The following is a 20,807-nucleotide window of genomic DNA, read 5'->3' as shown; positions in this document are numbered from 1 at the left end:
CCCCTGTAGCGATGGGCGCTGAAAAGAAATGCATTTATTAATAATAATAAAACTAAACTTGTATTTTCTGAACTCGTAACGAATATATAAAATTGACTAGGAATGTTATTTTCGTTGAATGGATCTAACTGTGTCTCGTTTGAATTAAAAACGCGTTTTTCTTTCCCAATGCTTGTTCCCTACAAAAATAGTCGCGCTTCGATCGCTGCTCCCATAACCCCCCTTGCTGACGTTGGTGACAATCTGGGGCTCTATTCTGGACACGCATGGTGGCTGCACGGCCGCCATTATCCGCCATGTTTACTCTCTGATTGGCTGTCGAGAGGTCACGTGTTTTGAAATTTGTGCCGGGAAGCGGAAGTATTGCAAAATGCAATTTTGCGTTTTCATCAAGATGACGAAACGTGACGTGGAGCTGCAAATGTTATGGACTAATACATTTTTTTGGTCCTTGGCAGATATATTGTGATGTTAGCGCTTCAAAAAGAATGTGAGCGGTAGCGTGCAGAAGCCAGTGCAATGCATCTGCAATTGCGCGAATATGTGGTGGCGATTCAAGATATGCGCCATGCCAGCTTGCTGATTGGCTGAAGGAATATCTCATGAGGAGCGTCACAGGAAGGGCTGTTTCGTAAACGTCATTTTGACGACGCGTGACGTTTCGCAGGGCCGCCATTGCTGAGATTTTCTGCCATAATTTTCGCTGCGACGAGCCGCGCGAATTATGCTAATGGGCAGCCATATGCAATGGCAGCCGAGAGGAATGCGTATCGCCACATTTTCCCCCTCGTTTGGCGCCACGAAAATCTTTTGTTCATAACGCGTGCTCATAGTATTTGCATCGCTCTCGGGTGGTGTTGGCATTTGTGTTTTGGGCCATCGTTTTTTAAAAGAACGCGTTTATACGAAATAATATTGGTTGAATATAGCAAACTTTCAGCAATGTTGTCCACTTTTCACTGCAGCATTTGTATTGTAATCGAGATTAATGCCTTTTCGCACAATCAAAAGTTATTACAACGGCCTTTTTCTAACTTACAAAAAGAAATGTACGCAAGGCGGCGCCTTGAAGTTCCCTCCCGCGGTGCGAGTAACCAGCGGAATGAACAAGAGATGGCAGCGCCGGCGCTTGCGTCGCTCTAGTGGATATCTCTGGCGCGCGCAACGCAATCGGTGATATTCGGCCGTTTCTAAGCCAGCCGAGTCGGACTGAGTCACTTGCGTTTCACGAAATAGCCATAACGTGGCCTAGAACGTGCGCGCATCACCACTGGTAGGTCGCGTATGTTGTCTCAAGAAAGAAAACAAGCGCGTTGGCGCCAACATGCGATGACTCATTCCATTTTCCAGGGACACGCATCCGAGCTACTGAAGCAGACGACGGCTTGTACGCAGCAGACGACGGAAGCGAGAAGAGTTTTCGACAGAATAATCATACGCTTTGAGATAGCTGCTTTATTTTTACTGCGGAGGAAAACTGTTTTGCTTTACCGATAACGCTACATTCAGTGCCTTCATTTCAGTTTCTTAGGCGAAACGTCGAGTTGGCGTCACGTTACGTAAACAAAACCGGGCCACCAGCGCCATTTTGTTTGCGTCGCGCCTACGTCACGCATCGAAGAAAATGGCGGAATGTCCAGAATAGCGCCCCTGTACTGGGGCGCTATTCTGGACATTCCGCCATTTTCTTCGGTGCGTGACGTAGGCGCGACGCAAACAAAATGGCGCTGGGGGCCCAGTTTTGCTTACGTAACGTGACGCCAACTTGACGTTTCGCCTAAGAAACTGAAATGAAGGCACTGAACGTAAGGTTCTAGATAAATCAAAACAGTTTTACTCTACAGTAAAACTAAAGCAGCTAGCTGAAGAGGTACGATTATTCCGTATCAAAAACGTCTCTTCCGTCGTCTCCTACGTGAAAGCTATCGTTTTATAGAGCAAATATGTTAGTGTATTATAAACATACACCCCACGGCGGCCGCATTTCGATGGGGGCGAAATGCGAAAACACCCGTGTGCTTAGATTTAGGTGCACGTTAAAGAACCCCAGGTGGTCTAAATTTCCGGAGTCCTCCACTACGGCGTGCCTCATAATCAGAAAGTGGTTTTGGCACGTAAAACCCCATTATTATTTATTATAAACATACACCACAAGATAGGCAGCGTAAAAAATTATAAGTGAAGTGAGAATGTTAACATTGAAGGTGTTAAGATACGATCCACGTGATGACGTCGTCTGCTACAAGTGAAACTATGGCCGCCGCGAATCGAAGCATGTCGTTGAACCGCCGCCCGTACTCGCCGCGCATGAGCGCCGAACAGTGGCAACTCATGCTAAACTACATAACCTCTAACTCGGCAATGGGTCGAGTAGCCTCCAATCTGCGTGCCGACTTGCACCAACAAACGGGGCTAGAGCTCACAAATGAGCTCAACGAGGTAGGCCCTGCGAGCCATTCGCCACAAGAGTGGCAACGCCTATGGCAGGCACGTGTGGCAGCTGCGCGGGCGAAAGCTGCAGAACAGGCGGCTGAAATCAGGTTAGCGATCGGTTCAATGCGAAGGGTTCGTGCCTTTACGAAGGTGCGCTTTAACATTACACAGGTACCGGCGGAGGGCCGCCAAATTTGGCTGCTTCGCTGGGGGAAGACGACGCCCGACGTACTCAATATCGTTGGCGTTGGCTCCGCCTTAGGCTGTAGCGGCCCCTCCTTCCCCAGGTGCCGATTAAGGTCCCCTGTTAGCAGCCAAGTGAGAAACCATGCTCATGCCCCTTATCCGTGTCAATGACTTTGCGGAGTACCATATCGCTGCCTAGCAGACACGCAATTACAAGAATATTATAAAGTAGTACGACGAAGACCTCAAGCAGAATGGAGATAAAGTACATATATTTGCATATATGCATCTCCATTTCAAATGCGACCGCTTTTTGCATCTACACAAAGGACGGTACAGACATGCCTGTTAATGAAATGAGTGGAACGACAAGCTGCAAGATGCGCTATATAAAAACAACAAATGAATGATGTGCAAAATTTTTAACGCTGTTTATTACCAAACAACAGTAAAAGCAGCATCACAACACTGCATAATATGAAAATAAAAAACAGTTAACACAGCACCCCAAGTGTAGGTGTCAGTGTGTAGATTGCATACAAAATAATCACAGTTGCAGTTTTATGTCACTTAACTTTCAGAGTAGAGTCACCAGAAGTGAAAACACTTTACATTCCGTACAGAATAGTGCAGAATGCTTTATCATACAGATGGGGTTGATATGTGGAAATTCCTAGAAAATCATATGAAGGTATACAAATATCTATGCACACCTGAGTATAGGTGTGCACTCGACATATTAAGGTCCCTGAAATAAAGCTGGGCCCCCGCGTATGTCTTCTGTCATAGGCGAGGACCCACCTTCTGCCATAGTGCAGTGCTGGAACATGAAATGAAATTAAATATTGTCATTGCAACACAACACTACAGGTCAACTCCACAGAGGTTGCATTAAACTGAAACAAATTCTTGAATTTTGCACTGTGTGCTTGCCATCCTTTCTTGGCCAAATCCCATTATATCTCAGATTACACGTGCAAGCCTCGCATCACAGACTGCCCATGCAAGCCCCCAGCTTGAGCCAGTGCCGCAGGAGTGTGGAGACGTTGCGGGCAGCATAAGTATCGCGGCACTGCAAGAGCATGATTATGCTTCTGCGACAGTGCCAGGTTAGTGATGGTCCCGATAAAGAACTTGGTACATGAAGGTATCATGTGACAAACTAGTGATGGGGAGTTGGTATTCCTTACCAGTGCATACACTAATGCTGAATAAGCAATGTAACACAAATGAACGCTTATTTTTCCATGCGGGCATCCAAAATAGGCATGCATGTATTTATCTCGTGACAATAAGCAGCTGTGAGCGGAGTGGTCCTCTTTTCATGCTTAATAGTACTTTTACATGCTTCATGATACCTGGAAAAACTGAAACGTGGCCCCAATTTTAATTTATTAAAAGTTCATTGTCTGTCTGTCTGGCCCCAATTTTCTATAGACATTTGTTATGCACAAGCATAAGTCATAACCATAAGCACCTATACGAGAAAAAAAAGTGAGAATTAATGCAGCAACCGAGTGTTGCACTTACAGTCAAACTGCCTGTACAGTCAAACGATTGTTCAATGGTACTGCAGAAGCGTAGACTGGCGAGTCAGTCAGTGCTTTCTAAGAGCGCAAAGTGACAAGATGAGCAAGAGAGATCAGCAATACCTTGCGGATGTCACCACTTTGCGCCATTAAACGGCACTCATCGACGGGCTAGCCGACGCTCATGCGGTGCTGTTAAAAGAATGAGACCCTTGTACTTTATAAAATACATTGCGATGCCAGTGCCAAAGAAATGTGCACTTGCAAGAATAAAAGAAAAATAAAGAATGTGACGTTTTGGGCCCCATATGGGTCCCTTGATCACAATGAAGATGTAAGCATGGGCTCGTGGCAAATACGTTGTGAGTTATACAAACAGTTACACAAACCTTCATACAGAGGAACAATAAGTGCAGACACTAGTCTCTGTTCCTGCAGTGTGAATACAGCATTATGTTAAATGCATGGCACAAACATTGCATTGGAGAGTATGCTAGGAAGTGTTGCGTAATTAAATATGAGGTTAAATGCATATTTCTTACTTCTTGTTCAACTTCTTATACAAACAGAGAAGGCACTGCCTCCTTTTGTAAGGCTATTGTTGTCCTAGTTGGGACATAGTCACCATGAAATAAATTGTCATAAATGTGGAGAAAAAAAGATAAACACATTTTTTCTGACCTGTGAAAATATAGCTTTGAAACACTTGTTTGTACTTTGTGCAGAGCATTCTGCTAAAAAGCATACTGAATATAAAAATGTACTGTACTTCAGTGAGCTTTCTTAAGTTTACAGAATGCGTGCACCAAACTACAGCTCTCTACAGGACTGTCACATATGAATACATAAACTATTTAATGTCTAGCTTACTTGCGAAACACCCATTTAGCAACTAAACATATATAGTGAATGAAAACCTTGTGCAAGAAACAATGAAAGAAGAAACGCCAATGCACATGACATGCTGATGGTGAGAGCAAACAATCAGCCTTTGAACATATTTAGCTGAAACATCTTACGCAGATCCTTCAAACTTGCACAGCAGGTACAACTTGAAGTGTTTTAAGATGTATGTGACACAGTACAAAAATAATGATTTTCATCAGTTGGGCCTTTGATGCATTAGCTCTGTGTGCACAAATGCATATACACTGCCTCAAGATATTAATTCTTTAATTACCACTATAAATGTGCTACACAATGGGAAGGATCGTACACAATAATCTGTACATGAGTTGAAGTGCTCATGGATAAAGGCAACTCATGGGGGAACACAAGATTGTACTTTGTTAGTCAAACACAGTTATCGAACTAACACACACTCATGAGCATTCACCGTTTCATGAGACATTGTTAAGATAGCCTAGACATCAGAACAGAAAACTGACAGCCCATCTTCGCAGCTGCTGTCATTGAAAAGTTGTGTTGCCGGGTGGACAACAGTGCAAGTTTTGGGCCTTCTTATTGAAGAAGCGGTTGAAGCATTGGAGGCTACTTTCGACGATACCTCCAGTCGAAGTTTTATTTTATCAGACTTTTCATCTGCGCAATCTGCCCAATAGTTAAAATTCAGTCGTCATATCTTATGGTGCATGATGATGTTAGCAGAATTCACACAGAAATGTTTAAGGCAAAACTGTCAATCATATCAATCAATTTCTGCGCGGTAACGAAAGAGTTAATTGTTCTCATCCAAAAACAATTTCACTGTCAGAGGTGCCACAGGGGAGGGCTAGACCTAAATTGTCAGGACTCTCAGCAATCTTTAGTGTTCACTGAAGATACAAAGTCAATGCATGTCTCCAAGCCCACCTGCAAGCCACTGGAATGCATCTGCTGCAGCAGGCTGTTATCCTCTAGTTAAATATGAATGTATAGCAAATGCGTAAACTGCATTGGTAATACGCATGTTCATGAAAAACACACTGCAAAAGAAATATAGAACAAGTGAATCAAAACAGAGCTTGAAATAACTAGTACATGCGTTTTTGGCCATGGTCATCTCTTTTGCAAATGAAATGATTGTTTGCAGATGAAAACACATCCTTAAAATCCCATTAAAATGTATGCAGTCATCACAGCAGGACACCGCCTGTATGCTCCCCAAGTACACCGAACCCTTCCACCCCTACAACCACACGGCCGGATGACTGCAGTGCAAAGGATGCACAGCAGCGCCGCCACTCTGGCAGCAGACCAGCGTCGCCTGCTAGAGGTGCAGGAGCAACACCTGCAGCTGCAGACAGGCTTCATGCAGCGAATCGACCAGAGCATGGCAACGGTACTATACTAAATAATTTGGTTTCACATGCATCCTAGAGAATACAGTTTCATTGCCGTTGCTTTCAACAGATCGCAGCACAACAGGTGGAGCAGACCCAATCACTTCAGCAATTAGTCACCACCCTGCAGCAAATGCTTGCAACTTTGCAAAGGCAAAACTAACTGTCAGGTGAGTTGGGCATTGGTTTCCTTGCGAGCACATAAAAGCTATGAAAGGCAGTGCATAAGAAATGGATGCACGGTTTTCTCCGAATAAGCTGCTTTGCAACCATACTTCCCTGAATACAGACAGTGCATGCTGACCACTGCGCTGAACAATGAGACATGGTTGTGTTTTTATGAGCAGTCCAAGGCGACTGTTGCCAAAAGTAAACTGGGGAGCCCTTGTGATGTAATTTGGCACCACTTGGAAATTAGATAAACTTTGCAGTGCTGCAGCATGGGAAAACATTTTTTTCCTTTTCACTTTAATTAATGCATAACTCGAGCAGTGCTGGTAACCATGTGGCTGTGAAAGCTTGTGCGATGACATTTTATTTAATGCGTAGCAAATTAGACACGTACAAATCATCCACATCACCGCTACGATGCCAGCATTCAAGAATGGCACTTAGTTGTCGCCACGTCGATGAATGCGAAAGCAGTGCAGCCATGTCAGCAGAAGCGTGGCGACATCATGTGACCAGTGGTGTTCGTTACAAGGTGTGCGCAACACAAGGTCGTGGGTTCGACTTCCACCAAAGGTCAAGGGTTCGTAGGCTTCATGCATTATCGTGTGGTCATGCCGCCAACACTGCGTTTCCTGCCTCATGAGCCACTCAATTCTTTCGCATTAAAACAAGGCCAATGAATGTGGACAGAGAGAGGACGAAATTATTAAACATGCCGTCCAATAGAAACGTGTCGACTTTGTAGTGCCGCTGTACCTATTTCATCACTGTCGCTCCCACAAGAATATCTGGGACTATCATGATTTATTCCCACGCAGGCAAACATATTCTTTGCTGCAGTGTGCGCATCAACAGTCACACCTTATCCTCCATTATAAGGGGAGGAGCACATAGCAAGATATTCTCCACAGACACTGGCTTACTTACATCTCAGTACTGAAGTCTACATAAAGGAACAAGGTTAAGAGCAAGCATGAATTGCTAAGACATAAAAGAGCGCCCTCAGGCAATATACCAAGCTACACAAAGCACACACTGCAGACTCATCCTGCATGCCCAGTGCACCAATAAATAAAGCACTTGTTCTTCTTGCACATGAAAACCACATTGTCTTGGGATAACACTGCTTATGCGCACCAGAGCATCACACTGTAGCCTCATTACCAGGCACAAGTAGCACATCTCATATGGAGAACATGTTCGTGTGGCACGTGAAAAAAAAAAAACTACCTAAGCCAGCATACACACAGCACACTTAAACAATACACCCAGGGATCACACTGGAGGATATGCATCCTGCACGCCAACTGCTGCCAGATTGACTGTGCTGCAGGTCTTGTGGTATAGAAGTCAATGTTTCAGGGAAGGTAACATTGCTAGCTGCTGGTCAGGGTCACAGCTTTTCCATTGACTAGGCAGACTGCCTTCTTGGTATTACATTTGGATTCTCCCATGCTCCCATCATGTGGCCGATTATTCTTCACCGGGATGGTAAAACAAGGTGCTGTGATGGTAGTCCAAGGTGTACTCACTCTGCTGATGAACGTTCTCACCTTCTCAGCACATAGGGCTAGGGCTAGGGCATAGGCTCCGCACATAGGGCCAGAAATGTTAAATGAGTATGCTACCACGAGCACAATTTTGCGGCATGTGGAAAATTAAACCAACAAAGGTCTGTCCTCTTGCATTAATACTGAACATAAATGGAGCTTACTGGAGGTTTCTCATTGTTTGCCGCTATTAGAACGTGCAATGGCACATGAAATCTTGTGGCACATAAAAAGAAAGTAATCCCTGTCGTCCTCTATGAGAACTGAAGGGTACATGACATTTCACGCTATACTTGCACCAAGAAAATAATAAGTATCTTTGACTACCTGCCAATGACACGCTTATGGACTAGCTACTAAAATATGCTGCGTCTTCCAGCTGTCTGTTGCTTTCTGCAACAAAAACAAAAAAATACCATAGATAAAAATAAAAACTTCAACAAGAAAAAAAAAGCACTGCGCTTGCAGGGACTACAGTTACTATTTCAATGGCTGTCATTTGCAGGGTGGCTACTTGGATATGCTGAACTGCTGGCCTGCTCAGAACATTTGCAGCATCCTTTCGCGTTTCTGCCTGCCCACCCTGTAGAGTGTTGCCACCGTCACATCTTCGCTGTCATCGTATGCGTTCACGTCTCCGTCAAAGTCGTCGATCCCAGAGGTGCAATCTGGCTCTGGAAGCTCAGCGCGCACGCACAAGTTGTGCAGCACTGCGCAAGCTTCAGTGATTTTTGACGTGAACACTGGCCCACGGTAGAGCGCGCGGTGCCGTTGCAGACACCTGAAGCGCATCTTGAGGACCCCAATACTGCGTTCCACAAGTGAGCGCAGTGATGAGTGGGCAGCGTTAATTATGGCTGCGGGGCTACCAGAAATGTGGCTCCCAGGAACAGGTGTGACAAGCCATGGCTGGAGCGGATAGGCGCTGTCACCTGCACATTATTTAAAAATGCATTTAACACTAAATAAATACCTCATTTGAAGACATGAGACAACAAGTAACCTTTTCGTAGCTCAGAGAATACACTTATAGCACATGTTATTTCAATGAGCTGAGCATGTAAAAAATTCAATTAAGGTATGGAGTATTGCCTTGACAATTAGATTTATTTTCAGTCACCGTTGTTTATTTGACAGCATGTCAACATATGTGCACAACTAATTTCATATTGTTTCAGTTTTACAAGTTACAGTAACTGCGCTTTCACGTTAAATTGTACAACATTACTGTAGCTTTCGTTCGCAAAATGTGAGTGATAATTAGGAATGTTCATAAATTTGCCAAATGTGTGTGACATTTGCAGGAATCTTAGACCAACAGAAAAATCTGGAGAGCAGCCCTTAAGTAACTTTAATTGTGCCACTTTCATGAAAACTCTTTCCACACTAGTGTTACCACCACTGCTCACAATTGTATTTCGTTCATTACAAGTCACATACCAAGCAGGTATTCACCACCATGAAGCAGGCTCCCAGATCGGCGCTCTGCGTAGAGGCTTGATGCTTTCCACACAAAAGAGTCGTGCACAGATCCTGGGTATGAGGTTTCGAGGGCAGTTATTCTGAGGTTCGCATCACACACCTGCAAAAAATTGTGTGTTAGTTACATATCACCGAGTGCTTTGCACAGTAAATATCATGTTCATGAAAGACTAGCCAATGACACAGTACAATATTCATCTGGTCAAATTTATTTATGCCACCTACACAGTGATATTTTTCTGCTGCTTTTTTTAGAATGCCCGAGCCCTTTCAATTTGCTTTTTATTTAACTAAATATTTCTTACAACGATCGTGTGCATCGTTTCATTTACCGAAACATTTTTTTTAGACCGATCATGCGCATCCAAAATAAAACGCCTGTCTCTGAACTGTGTTCTTTAAGTGTGTTTCTCTATGTCAATGGGGCGTCACATTTATGTTGATGTCACAGGGACACTTTCCATCTCGATATCGTTCGACCCAGTTTCGTTGAATAAAGTGACTAACGGTACGTCAGACGTACGCAAAATCCCAGAAGCTAAAGGTGCGCCGAACGTGCCTTTCGAGGCAAAGTTTTGACAGGGGTCGCAGAAGTCGCGGGGCGCGGTAGTGCTGAGCGCGTAACAAGTTGGCGGCTGGACGTAATTATATCGAAATAATCGTTTATTTTTACTAATTGTAACAACGTATCGTTATTTCGCATTATTGGCGGCGCCTCCAGGACATCCAAGCTAGAACCTGGACTGGTCCGCAGGTTGGGGCTCGCAGAGGCCTGCCCATACCAGGGATGTATAAGATCGGCTGTCCGCGATAGATTTATTATAATCTCAGGTGTTCTCCTGAGGCCTCCGTTTGCTAGTTACATGTGCCCTCCTGGAGCAGTGCTTGTAAAAAATCCAATCTATCGTCGCGACGGAAAAAGCGGCCCACGACTTATGCGGGTGTTATACGGCGCACTTTTGGTCGCGATCAAGCCCGATCCGGATCGAATTGCTCGGTCGTGATTGGCTCCTTTGCACAAAATGTGCGAGAGAGCAAATCGCAGCCGAGGATTTTGATCCGGATTGGTACCGATAGCGATCAGAAGTGTACCGGTCAGAACCTTGCCCCTTTTGACGCAGCGTTAATAAAAACTCACCACCACGACGTTCAAGGCGTAATAGCCTTTCCGGCAGAAGTAAGCCGCCTTGTTGGCATCGTCCCTCTCCGATAGTGCGCGAATGCACACAAATGTGCCGTCCACAGCTCCGACGCAGCCCTGGAACCTACAGTCTCTGCGCACGAACCCTTAGGATGCAGCACTCAATGCTGCTGTGTCGTTTGGAAACGAGATCCATGCGTCGCCGATGCAATCCACGATAGCCTCGATTACTGCGTGAACCGAATGGCTAACACTAGATTGACTTAATATAATATATGGGGTTTTACGTGCCAAAACCACTTTCTGATTATGAGGCACGCCGTAGTGGGGGACTCCGGAAATTTTGACCACCTGGGGTTCTTTAACGTGCACCTAAATCTAAGTACACGGGTGTTTTCGCATTTCGCCCCCATCGAAATGCGGCCGCCGTGGCCGGGATTCGATCCCGCGACCTCGTGCTCAGCACTAGATTGACTTGTAGTCAAGTACTCGTCACTGGCAATAGCACCTTGAAATGCGCCTGTGGCAAGGAAGCGAAGTGCGCACAGAACTTGAACTTCTACAGTCAACGCTGTGCGAGTGTTCACTCGCTCCTGCACAAGCACCGGACGAAGCTCTTCACACAACCACCGTGCCAAGTCCTTACTCAGTCGATACCGAGACCGGAACATTTCCTCGGGCATCTGGAACGCATCGCGATGCTCACAAAACTGCCGCTCTTCCTGCAACTCCAGCCACTGAACAATAAAAGGTACCGCCATTGTTTCTGAGTCCTAAAATCTACGAGAGGCGGCCGCGGTCTACGGCTGTAACTACGGGGTGCCTTCTGGAAGGTACGTAGAGCCCCCTCGTTACACCAGCGTGAGTTCGCATTAGAGTAATAACAAAAATCGTCTTGTAAATGCACTCACATAAAAACTTTTGTTTGGGTGCTCTTAATAAACAAAAAATAAGTTAATTTGCCCTTCGTATTGTTTGCATAAATATATGCATGCTCCAATGCGGCGACGCAGCAGCCGCCTATTCAGCGTTGCCACCGCCATTGCATATGGCCGCTCATTACCATAATTCGCGCGGCTCGTCGCAGCAAAAAATATGGCGGAAAATCTCAGCAATGGCGGCCCAGCGCAACGTCACGCATCGTCAAAATGACGTTTACGAAACAGCCCTTCCCGTGACGCTCCTCATGAGATATTCCTTCAGCAAATCAGCAAGCTGGCATGGCGCATATCTTGGATCACCACCACATATTCGCGCAATTGCAGATGCACTGCACTGGCTTCTGCACGCTACCGCACACATTCTTTTTGAAGCGCTAACATCACAATATATCTGCCAAGGACCCAAAAAATGTATTAGTCCATAAAATTTGCAGCTCCACGTCACGTTTCGTAATCTTGATGAAAACGCAAAATGACATTTCGCAAGACTTCCGTTTCCGGGCACAAACTTTATGGCACGTAAGCTCTCCACAGCCAATCAGAGAGTAAACATGGCGGACAATGGCGGCCGTGCAGCCGCCATGCGTGTCGAGTATAGCACCCCTGAACCGCCTTTCGCCCGAAGCTTCGCGACCTATTTGAATCGACCTTGGCTTCGCCTCTGACCGTACGATCGACGGTCCGCTGATTGCAATGGCGATGGCACTGACGGAAACGACGAGTTCGCATGAGTCGGCGATGCGCCCGTAATGTTAGCTTCGCAGCGGCGCGGTTGATCATTTGACGTCATTTTTCGTGCTCGGCCAATAGCGGGGCGAGCGGCGCCGGAAAAGTTACGCGCAACTCTGCTCCCTGCGGGAGCATATACAGGAACACTAAGCCCCCCCAACACTGCAGCGCTCCTACCGGAAAAGGGATGCAGCCCGAACGGAGTTATCAGCTCCCTGCAGACAAACGGCGACGTTCAACGACGTTATCGGTTTTTCCACCGTGGTACGAAGGTAGATATCAGTGGGGCCACCGCACCGCTTTCACTGTTGCGCGCGCTCAACGATGACAGCGCGCATGCGCACTCATACGGGCTTCTCCGAACCACCACGAGACGGTCATTTGCGGAATCGCCAGTTCACGGGATTGGCCAGTCGTTTCAGCGGGTGCGAGAGAGAAAATCTGGGGGCGTTTTGCGCCTTAAATTTCTCCCTTTACCTAGGTACCACGGCGGAGCAGTTTCTTTGCTCGTTCTGTCCCTAGGCGTGCCTTGGCGTGCATGCATTTTGCCATGTGTCGGCTGGCGATCCGTGCGTCGTGTACAAGTTTTCCTCGTGCGTCTCCTTGGGTGTTGCTGGCACAGTGCACTGGCGCGAACGATTGTTGTCGTTTGGTCAGTGGTCTCCCGTGAAGGCGAGTATGATATGGCGTTGCCCTGTCACTACCAGTGTCACACGTATACTTCTGATCGCGATCGGCACCGATCCGGATCGAAATTCTCGACTGTGATTGGGTCTCTCGCTCATTTTGTCCAAAGGAGGCAATCACGACCGCGAAATTCGATCAGGATCGGGCGTGATCGCGATCAGCGGTGAGCCAGAACACAAGATACACTCACAGCGCACACTGTCAACAATTTCATTGCGAAAGCATTGCGACCTTTGAAGATTAGAGCATGGCACTAGTCACTTGATAGATATAGCATATATTACATATATAGCAAAATATATAGCATCTTTACAGTTTGCCCTGTGTGCGCGTTTTCGTTCCTTGCTTGTGCCTCTGTCACACTGGTATCTTACCGTCCTCGCGAATTTTTCCATGCGTCGAACGCTTCGAGAGGGCTCAGTTGCGCGTTATTCAATTGCCATAATTTAAACTTTAAAATACTACTAACTTGTAGCGTGGGGTCCTTTTTTTCACGTTTCTGTGTCTTCGTCCGCTTCCGCTGCTGCCTTAGTATGTCAAACGGCAAACTTCTGACTGCTGTTGCAGAAGTCTTGGCGTCACAAGTTGGCGGCTGGACGTAATAATATTTATTTTAAGTCCAGCACGCTTAGGCCTCCGCCACTCCAATCTACGGACTATCCTGCTTCCAGCTTTGATCTCCCCACTACCCCTTGGGTGCCCTGGGGATCCTGCGCCGCCTGCTTTATTATAACCTCAGGTCCTCTCCTGAGGCCTCCGGTTGCATGTGCCCTCCTGGAGCAGTGCTTGTAAAAAATCCAATCTATCGTCGCGACTTAAAAAGCGACCTGCGACTTATACTTATACAACACCAGTCAGAACCTTGCCTGTCGAACCAAGTCATTCTCACCTAATTATTTAAATGATTAAGCGACTTCTGTAGGTGTCGGTCAATGTCATATTAAGCGACTGGTGAATTTGTTCTCTTTACTGGACGGATCCTGCATCTCGGCATGTATTTTGTAGCTGTGTATTCGTATAGATGTAGGAGCTCGGTGGGACATCTATCAGTGCAGGCAGCATGTGCTAACACCATGTGGCAAATACTGCTTGATAATTTCTAGTATATCATACCCGCGCGCAGCTATCGTGTGCGCCACAGCCCTTATAAGTTATTTGGCTCAGCCATAAGTTCCAGCTTTGCTCCGACACCACTTAAGTGCTGGTTTCCCATGTCTGTCTGTCCACCCAGTTCTTTAAGCTGACAATGGCCGCTGTCATATTAATTTTCATTTTTCGTTGCCAGGATCGTGATCCCCAACTTCACATTGCATTGGTACAAATAATAAGAAAACTTTGACCACTATTGTCACCACTTTGATTAAAGTTCAGGTCCTTGCAATAATGTGCATTTCACTGTTCAGTGAAAAAGCGCTGAACAGACTTGAGTGCCCGACTATAGACATCCTACACCTAAGTTCTCTCTCTTTCACTCCCCATTCCCCTCCCCACATGTAGGGTAGCAAACTGGACTCAGTCTGGTTAACCTCCCTGCCTTTCCGTCTTCCCTTCTCTCTCTCTCTCTCTCACTGTTCAGCTACCCACAGCACTAGCTATTAAGCACTTTTGCTCCATTGTATATCTGTCATGAAAAACTAGCATCAACATACATAATTACGGACGCTATGATTCAATTATGCACTCAGCATCTCTGTAAACTTGCAACATTCACCCTCTCAAGCATAAAGCGCACTCTCAAGGGCCATCATAAAACAATATCTATACATTTCTTTTCTTGGTAGTTCTTTGAAAGTATATTTTTTTCACTAGAAGGTTGGTAACAATGAGCACCTCACCGTCATGGGCTACCAGTTTGGTGCAATGTCCCACTCATTATAAAAATCTTATACTAGATGGATCGTCATTTGAAGAAAACCAATTCTTTAACAAATGGTCCATTCTGCGTTATGGTTCTACCTACCTGTCTTCTACAAGCAATGCATTCACATATGAAAGAACTGTATATAATGATAGTGATGAAGCAGTGCATCTGAAATAACCTTTGACATCATCACAGGAACTTGGAAACAGGTACCACATAGTGATAACTTCGATAATCATTAATCATGTCTTATACATGGCTGGACATGTTTTCGTTCGCTTCTGGCCTTCCTTGGGTCACATGATATTTTCTGTACCTCACAATGAGACCTTGAAGCATAGGCATCTAAGGCTTTCACCTTAAAATGGAAGGACGCAAAATTGATTGCTTCAGTGTTGCTTCCCCTGAAAATGAACTACTTGTACTTTGTTTAATTTATTCACTTGAGAAATGCACATATAATACCATCCATATTAACATAGCAGCATAGGCGGAGACTATGTGGGGGGCTCTGGGGCCCGAGCCCCCTCCGGAGATTTCCCGGGGGAGGGGGGGGCTGAGCCCCCCACCCTAGGCGAAGCCGAAGCCTCCCTCCCCCTTCCCCCCCACACACACACCTAAAGTGCCAATACCAGTGCTTTGTCACCCACATCATTTGAGGTTTCTTTTCACTTTCCTCGACTTTTTCCCTTGAAATTTTACTGAGGCTAATAGCTTACTGCATCCTTGTTGGCGCAGACTTGAACGGCTTTTAATTAATATTTTCGATTATTTCTGCAAAAAAGAATGTTAAATTATGCGGTTTTATTTGCCGAAACCACGATCTCATTGTGAGGCACCGCATAGTGGGGGACTCCGGAAACTTGGACCACGGGGGGCTCTTTAACATGTACATAAATCTAAGTACATTGGTGTTTTCACATTTCGCCCCCATCGAAATGCGGCCGTCGTGGCCGGGATTAGATGTGGCGATATCGAGCTTAGCAGCCATATTATCTCGAGCTTAACACGAGATAACATGGCTGTTAAGCTCGAGATCTCGCGATCTGGAGCTTAACACCATAGCCACAAAGCAACCATGGCGGGTCACTTTATTTCTTCAAATCCTGACAATAGGGGGACACGGCCATCAGAAGCACTCGCGGTGGCTGCCTTATCCATACTTTCTCACTTCAACATTATTTTAAATTTCCACTGTAAACACCATGCACATATGCAATATATTTAAATATACACACAGGACAAAGTTTATAATATTTTTGAAAGAGATGGAGGCAGCCAATCAAGAATTATTTATAACGGTATGGATAGCCTATGTCTAGAGAATGAATATGTTGTTGTATGCTCACGACGCTTCAAATTGTTTTGCGTGCTTTTTTGATCATGAATGAAACCTATAAACTTCACTGACTCCGTCAGCAGACTCTTTTATCAACGGCGTATGAAATGCACGTGAATGTTGTGTGTCTCGGTGTTGCTTCTTTTTACAGTAAGTAATGTCAACGACTCATGAAAAAAAGAACATTTCTAATAACTTACAACATTTATTACGGATGGTAACATCATCACTTACATGCAAACGTAAATATATAGAGTGTCCCAATTAATTATAATGCACCAAGATTTAAAAAGAGAGCAATGCTTTACTCGAAGAAAACCTAGCGAATATTGTTTACAGTACATTGCAGTAGCTGCTAGTAATTTTTTCGTTACAGATTTAATTTGATCATTTAATTAATTATCTAAGTCGACATGTACTATCCTAATTATCAAATTATAAATGAGGCATCTAAAGGCACAGCCAAGGGACATCTAACTGCGATATTTTCAGCGACGTACTAATTGCGTACTAATTTTTTATGATAGATAAATAAACCCTGTGAAATATGGAGAATACCACATGACTGTGCTCCCACTCGCATCATAAAGCAGCGCCCTCGAACATGCTCCCTCTGAGTAATCCAGGATGAAATAAAGGAAATAAAGAAAAATATTGTGATCGACCTAATGCCTCATCTGCCGCATCCCTGCTGAAGTAACACGTCTCGTTTGGTGTTACCTGGAAAAAAGTTGTGATAGCTGTTGTTTTAGCGTAGATAAAGTGCACGGATTTTTTTTTTTTTGCTGCAGAACCTGTCACCACAAAAGTGAATTGACGTCAGTGCAAAGATTTAAAGGTACGTTTTGTTCCATCCCATTTGCCATGTGTTTCTCTAATGAGCACCCAGTAAGCATGATCCTCGCCTTGGCATCTGCAAATGGCAACAAGAGGAAGACTGCAAATATGTATATCACTAATGGAAGTGTGGCGGTAGACCAAATGCATCGACTATCATCAGAAGTTGTGAAAACCTGAGACAAACCGGCAGCTTCAACAAACCGGCTGAAGACTCCACGTTTGAGTCCTAGCCTACGCAGGGATGTTCTAGCATTTATGGCCTCAAATCCTCATGCTAGCATGCGGAACGTGGCCGCCCAGGTACCAATTTCCAAGTCAGTTTGGAGAATTCTAAATGACAGCCTTTCACCCGTCCCACCTTAACCAGCAACAATGCTTGGAAGATAGGGACCCGTAGAATCGTTTAAATTTCTCGCAAAAGCCCATGAGTCATACCTTTTGAGCAACATCATGTGCACAGATGAAGCCAATTTTCGCCGAAACGCCTAGGTACATTTGCATAATGCGCACTAGTGGAGGGACTCCAATGCACGCTGTGTGAAGTGCAATAGGCACCAGTACCAGTAGTTGCCCAAATTGTGATTCAGAATTTATGCTGGTGCTATAATCGGTCCCATCTTCTTTGATCACATACTCACTGGACAGTGTTACATCAACAAAATCCTTGAAGGAGTGGTGGATGAGTTTCTCTGTGAAGTCCCGCTGTCACCTCTTCCGCTTCTGTGGTATCAGCAAGATAGGGCACCCGCACACAGCAGCAGCCAAGCACGAAACTGGTTGGATGTGACTTTCAATGCGCAATAGATTGGAAGGCACAGGCCTGTGAATTGGCCCGCTAGGTCATGTGACCTCTCTCCACTCGATTTCTTTCTTTGGGGTTATTTATGTGAATGATCTTGCTTACGTAATTGAGATAGAGTCAGATTAGTTCAAGGCAAGGATAACGGATGTCTGCCGTAGAACTCCGGCGTCGGTCATCAAGAAAGCCACTGAAGATGTTTCATATTTAAAACAGCACCAAAATACACGGACAAGGAAGGACACAGAACGAGCACTGACTGCCGACAACACCTTTATTGAAGTGTGCACAAATATATACAATTCGCAATGGGCATAAAGAGAGTAAAAGAAGAAAGGCAAGGCGAGTCATTGTCGTTCAACTCCTGCTGCGCATGCGTCAATAACATTAAACTTGAGCAAGGTTAGTGACATGTTAGTCGCACATTCAGCCACACAAACTATAAACAAAAATACTAGTGACCTATTTCACTAAGTGCCCCTTAATTCATAGAATAAGGGTTCTCTCTTCTTTAACATGTCCAGCCTGCTCAATTGTTAGCGGCGGTGTGGTGTACAATCTTTACAACGAAGTGACCAGTATTACGAACGATTTTGGAGTTCCCAGGCACTTTCTTATGTCTTTGACTGTACATGTCAATGCCCATGTATCTGTAACCCTGAAGGTCCAAGCCAAGTAGGTCCACTTGCTAAGTTTCTGTTACTGAGTAAGATGCATGCTAATCCCATTTTTTTTAAGACTTGCATGCCAAAGAACCAGCAATAAGTGCAACATTTTTGCTCAAAGTATAGATCAGAAGACACTTCTTGAAGCAAACCAGCTTGGTGCCTTTGTACAAATGCTGCTTAGTCACTAAAAGTCGTACCATAACATGTTTGAGGAAAATCGATTAGAACATTGATGCTTTAATGCAGTGCTGCTGTCGTGCTTAACACCGCACTGTAAGTCAATTAGAACGCAGTATTTTCTCATTCCAGTTACAGTGGAATCTTGCTAATCCCAGTGGTTCTGAGGCACCACAATGCATTATTGCTGTAAAAATTTTGCAAAGCCTTTGCCAGTAGGCATTGAGCTGTCATGCTCATTTCAATATGCCTTTGTCTTCTTCACAACCTTGTGTTATACTGTGAGATGTGGATCCTTCAAATATTACAGGAACTTGCATGGCTTGTGTACAGGATACAACATTTCTTGGGAGTGTTCTCAGCCTAGGTTGTGAAAGACTGCTTTAAACTCATAGGGACAACTGAGAGTGACAAGAGGCATTATTTTGTTGAGGTAAGCAATCCTTAAGCTAAACCAAGAGGTAGTATGCATGATTGGAACTGAACTTTCATATTGAGTGAGCAATCCTCTAGCAGCACTGGCACGATGCTTAGATCTCTGTGCTTCGTGCAGTTCTTTTTCTTTGCCTTGTTGTTGCCACAGTGTTTCACTTTCCTGCATTCGTGTCATTGACTCTTGCTAAGCTTGTGCAATTTTTCCTCCATGCAAGCATGGACTGATTTATCTTCTGTTTGGGAAACAGTCATAGTTTGTCCAGTGACCCACTGGGCTATGTGAATAATGTACACAATGATACCATTTCAGACTTTTCAATCATCATGATGTCGATGGCACTGTCTTCAAAAATCACCATTGGATTGCCCCTCTTCAGCGGGCAAGGCAGCAGCAGCACCAATAGGTGTGGTACCATGATAATGCTTACTGCATATGTTCTGACCATCCCTTCATTGCTTCATAGCTTCATTGCCCACATAGTCGGTGCCTTAATTTTATTCCTACATATGCCCAGGTGGTGTCCCAATCCTGTAGCCCTCTGGTGAGCGGGGATATTGAGATGAACCATCGCCCTATTAGACCAACTAAATGTCCACAGGATAAAAATTGTAATCTTGGTCCCCCACTTGATTAATGGCTAATGTCATGACTATTGTAGGGTTGATAGCTCAGATATGTTGAAATAATTTTTGCTCTTCAAAATGAGAAAACACGACATTGCTGAACTGTGGCTGTTCGTCAACTCTTGATATTAAACAATAAAAAATCTTACCGCCCTCAAATAGTTTGTGCGCGGTTTACAAGCTGGAACATACATTCAACAAACTTTCTCCTCAAAACTTAATAACCGCTTCTCAGAATTACAATATTGAAAATTGTTCATGGCAGAACAGCTCTTTTTGCATCATTTTGTGGAGTCTTGATAACAGCAATCCCTTGCTATTGAAAGTTGTAACATTCTTTTCATTAACAGTGAAGTTCGAATTCTTTCAAGTCCTTTTAATTAAAAAAAAAATAGGAGGCTTGGGACATATTGTGATATAGGGCCTATGCAGGCATTTTTAAACTACTGGAATAACAAGTTAACATTCACGAATGCTTGTACTGAGAAAAAGGTACTGAGTTCGATTTATCTAAGCAGTGGTTCATACACACCTCTAACACCACCCCAGGAGGAGCCAAACACTGCCAAACTTTTTCCAATATAACTCCCCCCCCTCCCCCTCCTTACTTTCTCCCGCACGCAAGAGGTATTTGCCAAATGCCAGTTAGGTCAGAAGAGACAAAATAGAAAGGTGTCTTTTTGCACCTCTTGTTCATCGAGCAATGTTTAAGAAAAAATGAGGACATACAAGGCACTGTTTCCAACTAAATTTTTTATCCAAGAAAACCAATATACAGTAAACTACCACTTGAACGTCACTTGAACAAATTATTCAGCTGTACGAACTTTTTTATATCCCCCATCGAAACGCCATTCAACCCAATGCAAATGCCTTTCAGTTTAACAAAATTCAGTACAGTGGCATTTCACTTCTGTGAACATATTCTGCTAC

At 44.6% G+C, this 20,807-nt stretch overlaps 1 protein-coding gene and 1 long non-coding RNA gene across 11 annotated transcripts in view; one reads left to right on the top strand and one right to left on the bottom strand.

Moving 5' to 3' along the window:
- Window positions 1-3,607: 3,607 nt before the first annotated feature.
- On the bottom strand, window positions 3,608-11,535 carry LOC135917084 (putative nuclease HARBI1). Its single transcript, XM_065450581.1, has 5 exons — window positions 11,264-11,535; window positions 10,772-10,907; window positions 9,592-9,733; window positions 8,734-9,083; window positions 3,608-3,691 (listed from the first exon to the last, which is right to left on the bottom strand). Exons 1-5 carry the CDS (start codon window positions 11,533-11,535, stop codon window positions 3,608-3,610), a joined length of 984 nt encoding a protein of 327 aa, XP_065306653.1.
- A 1,407-nt stretch (window positions 11,536-12,942) lies between these two features.
- LOC135901290 (uncharacterized) overlaps window positions 12,943-20,807 on the top strand; it is a 49,527-nt gene continuing 41,662 nt past the window's right edge. For 5 of the 10 annotated variants that reach the window (XR_011509710.1, XR_011509707.1, XR_011509709.1 and 2 more), the window contains exons 1-3: window positions 12,944-13,116; window positions 17,123-19,248; window positions 19,561-19,654. This is a non-coding gene — a long non-coding RNA (uncharacterized lncRNA). Of the gene's footprint in view, window positions 13,117-17,122; window positions 19,249-19,560; window positions 19,655-20,807 lie in introns of those variants that run through there. The other 5 variants (XR_011509705.1, XR_011509704.1, XR_011509706.1 and 2 more) reach the window with 5 other exon arrangements.

This window comes from Dermacentor albipictus, unplaced genomic scaffold (assembly GCF_038994185.2).
Source record: "Dermacentor albipictus isolate Rhodes 1998 colony unplaced genomic scaffold, USDA_Dalb.pri_finalv2 scaffold_19, whole genome shotgun sequence".
In the NCBI taxonomy this organism is placed as follows: Eukaryota; Metazoa; Arthropoda; class Arachnida; order Ixodida; family Ixodidae; genus Dermacentor; species Dermacentor albipictus.
This window is presented reverse-complemented; position numbering and strand designations above follow the sequence as displayed.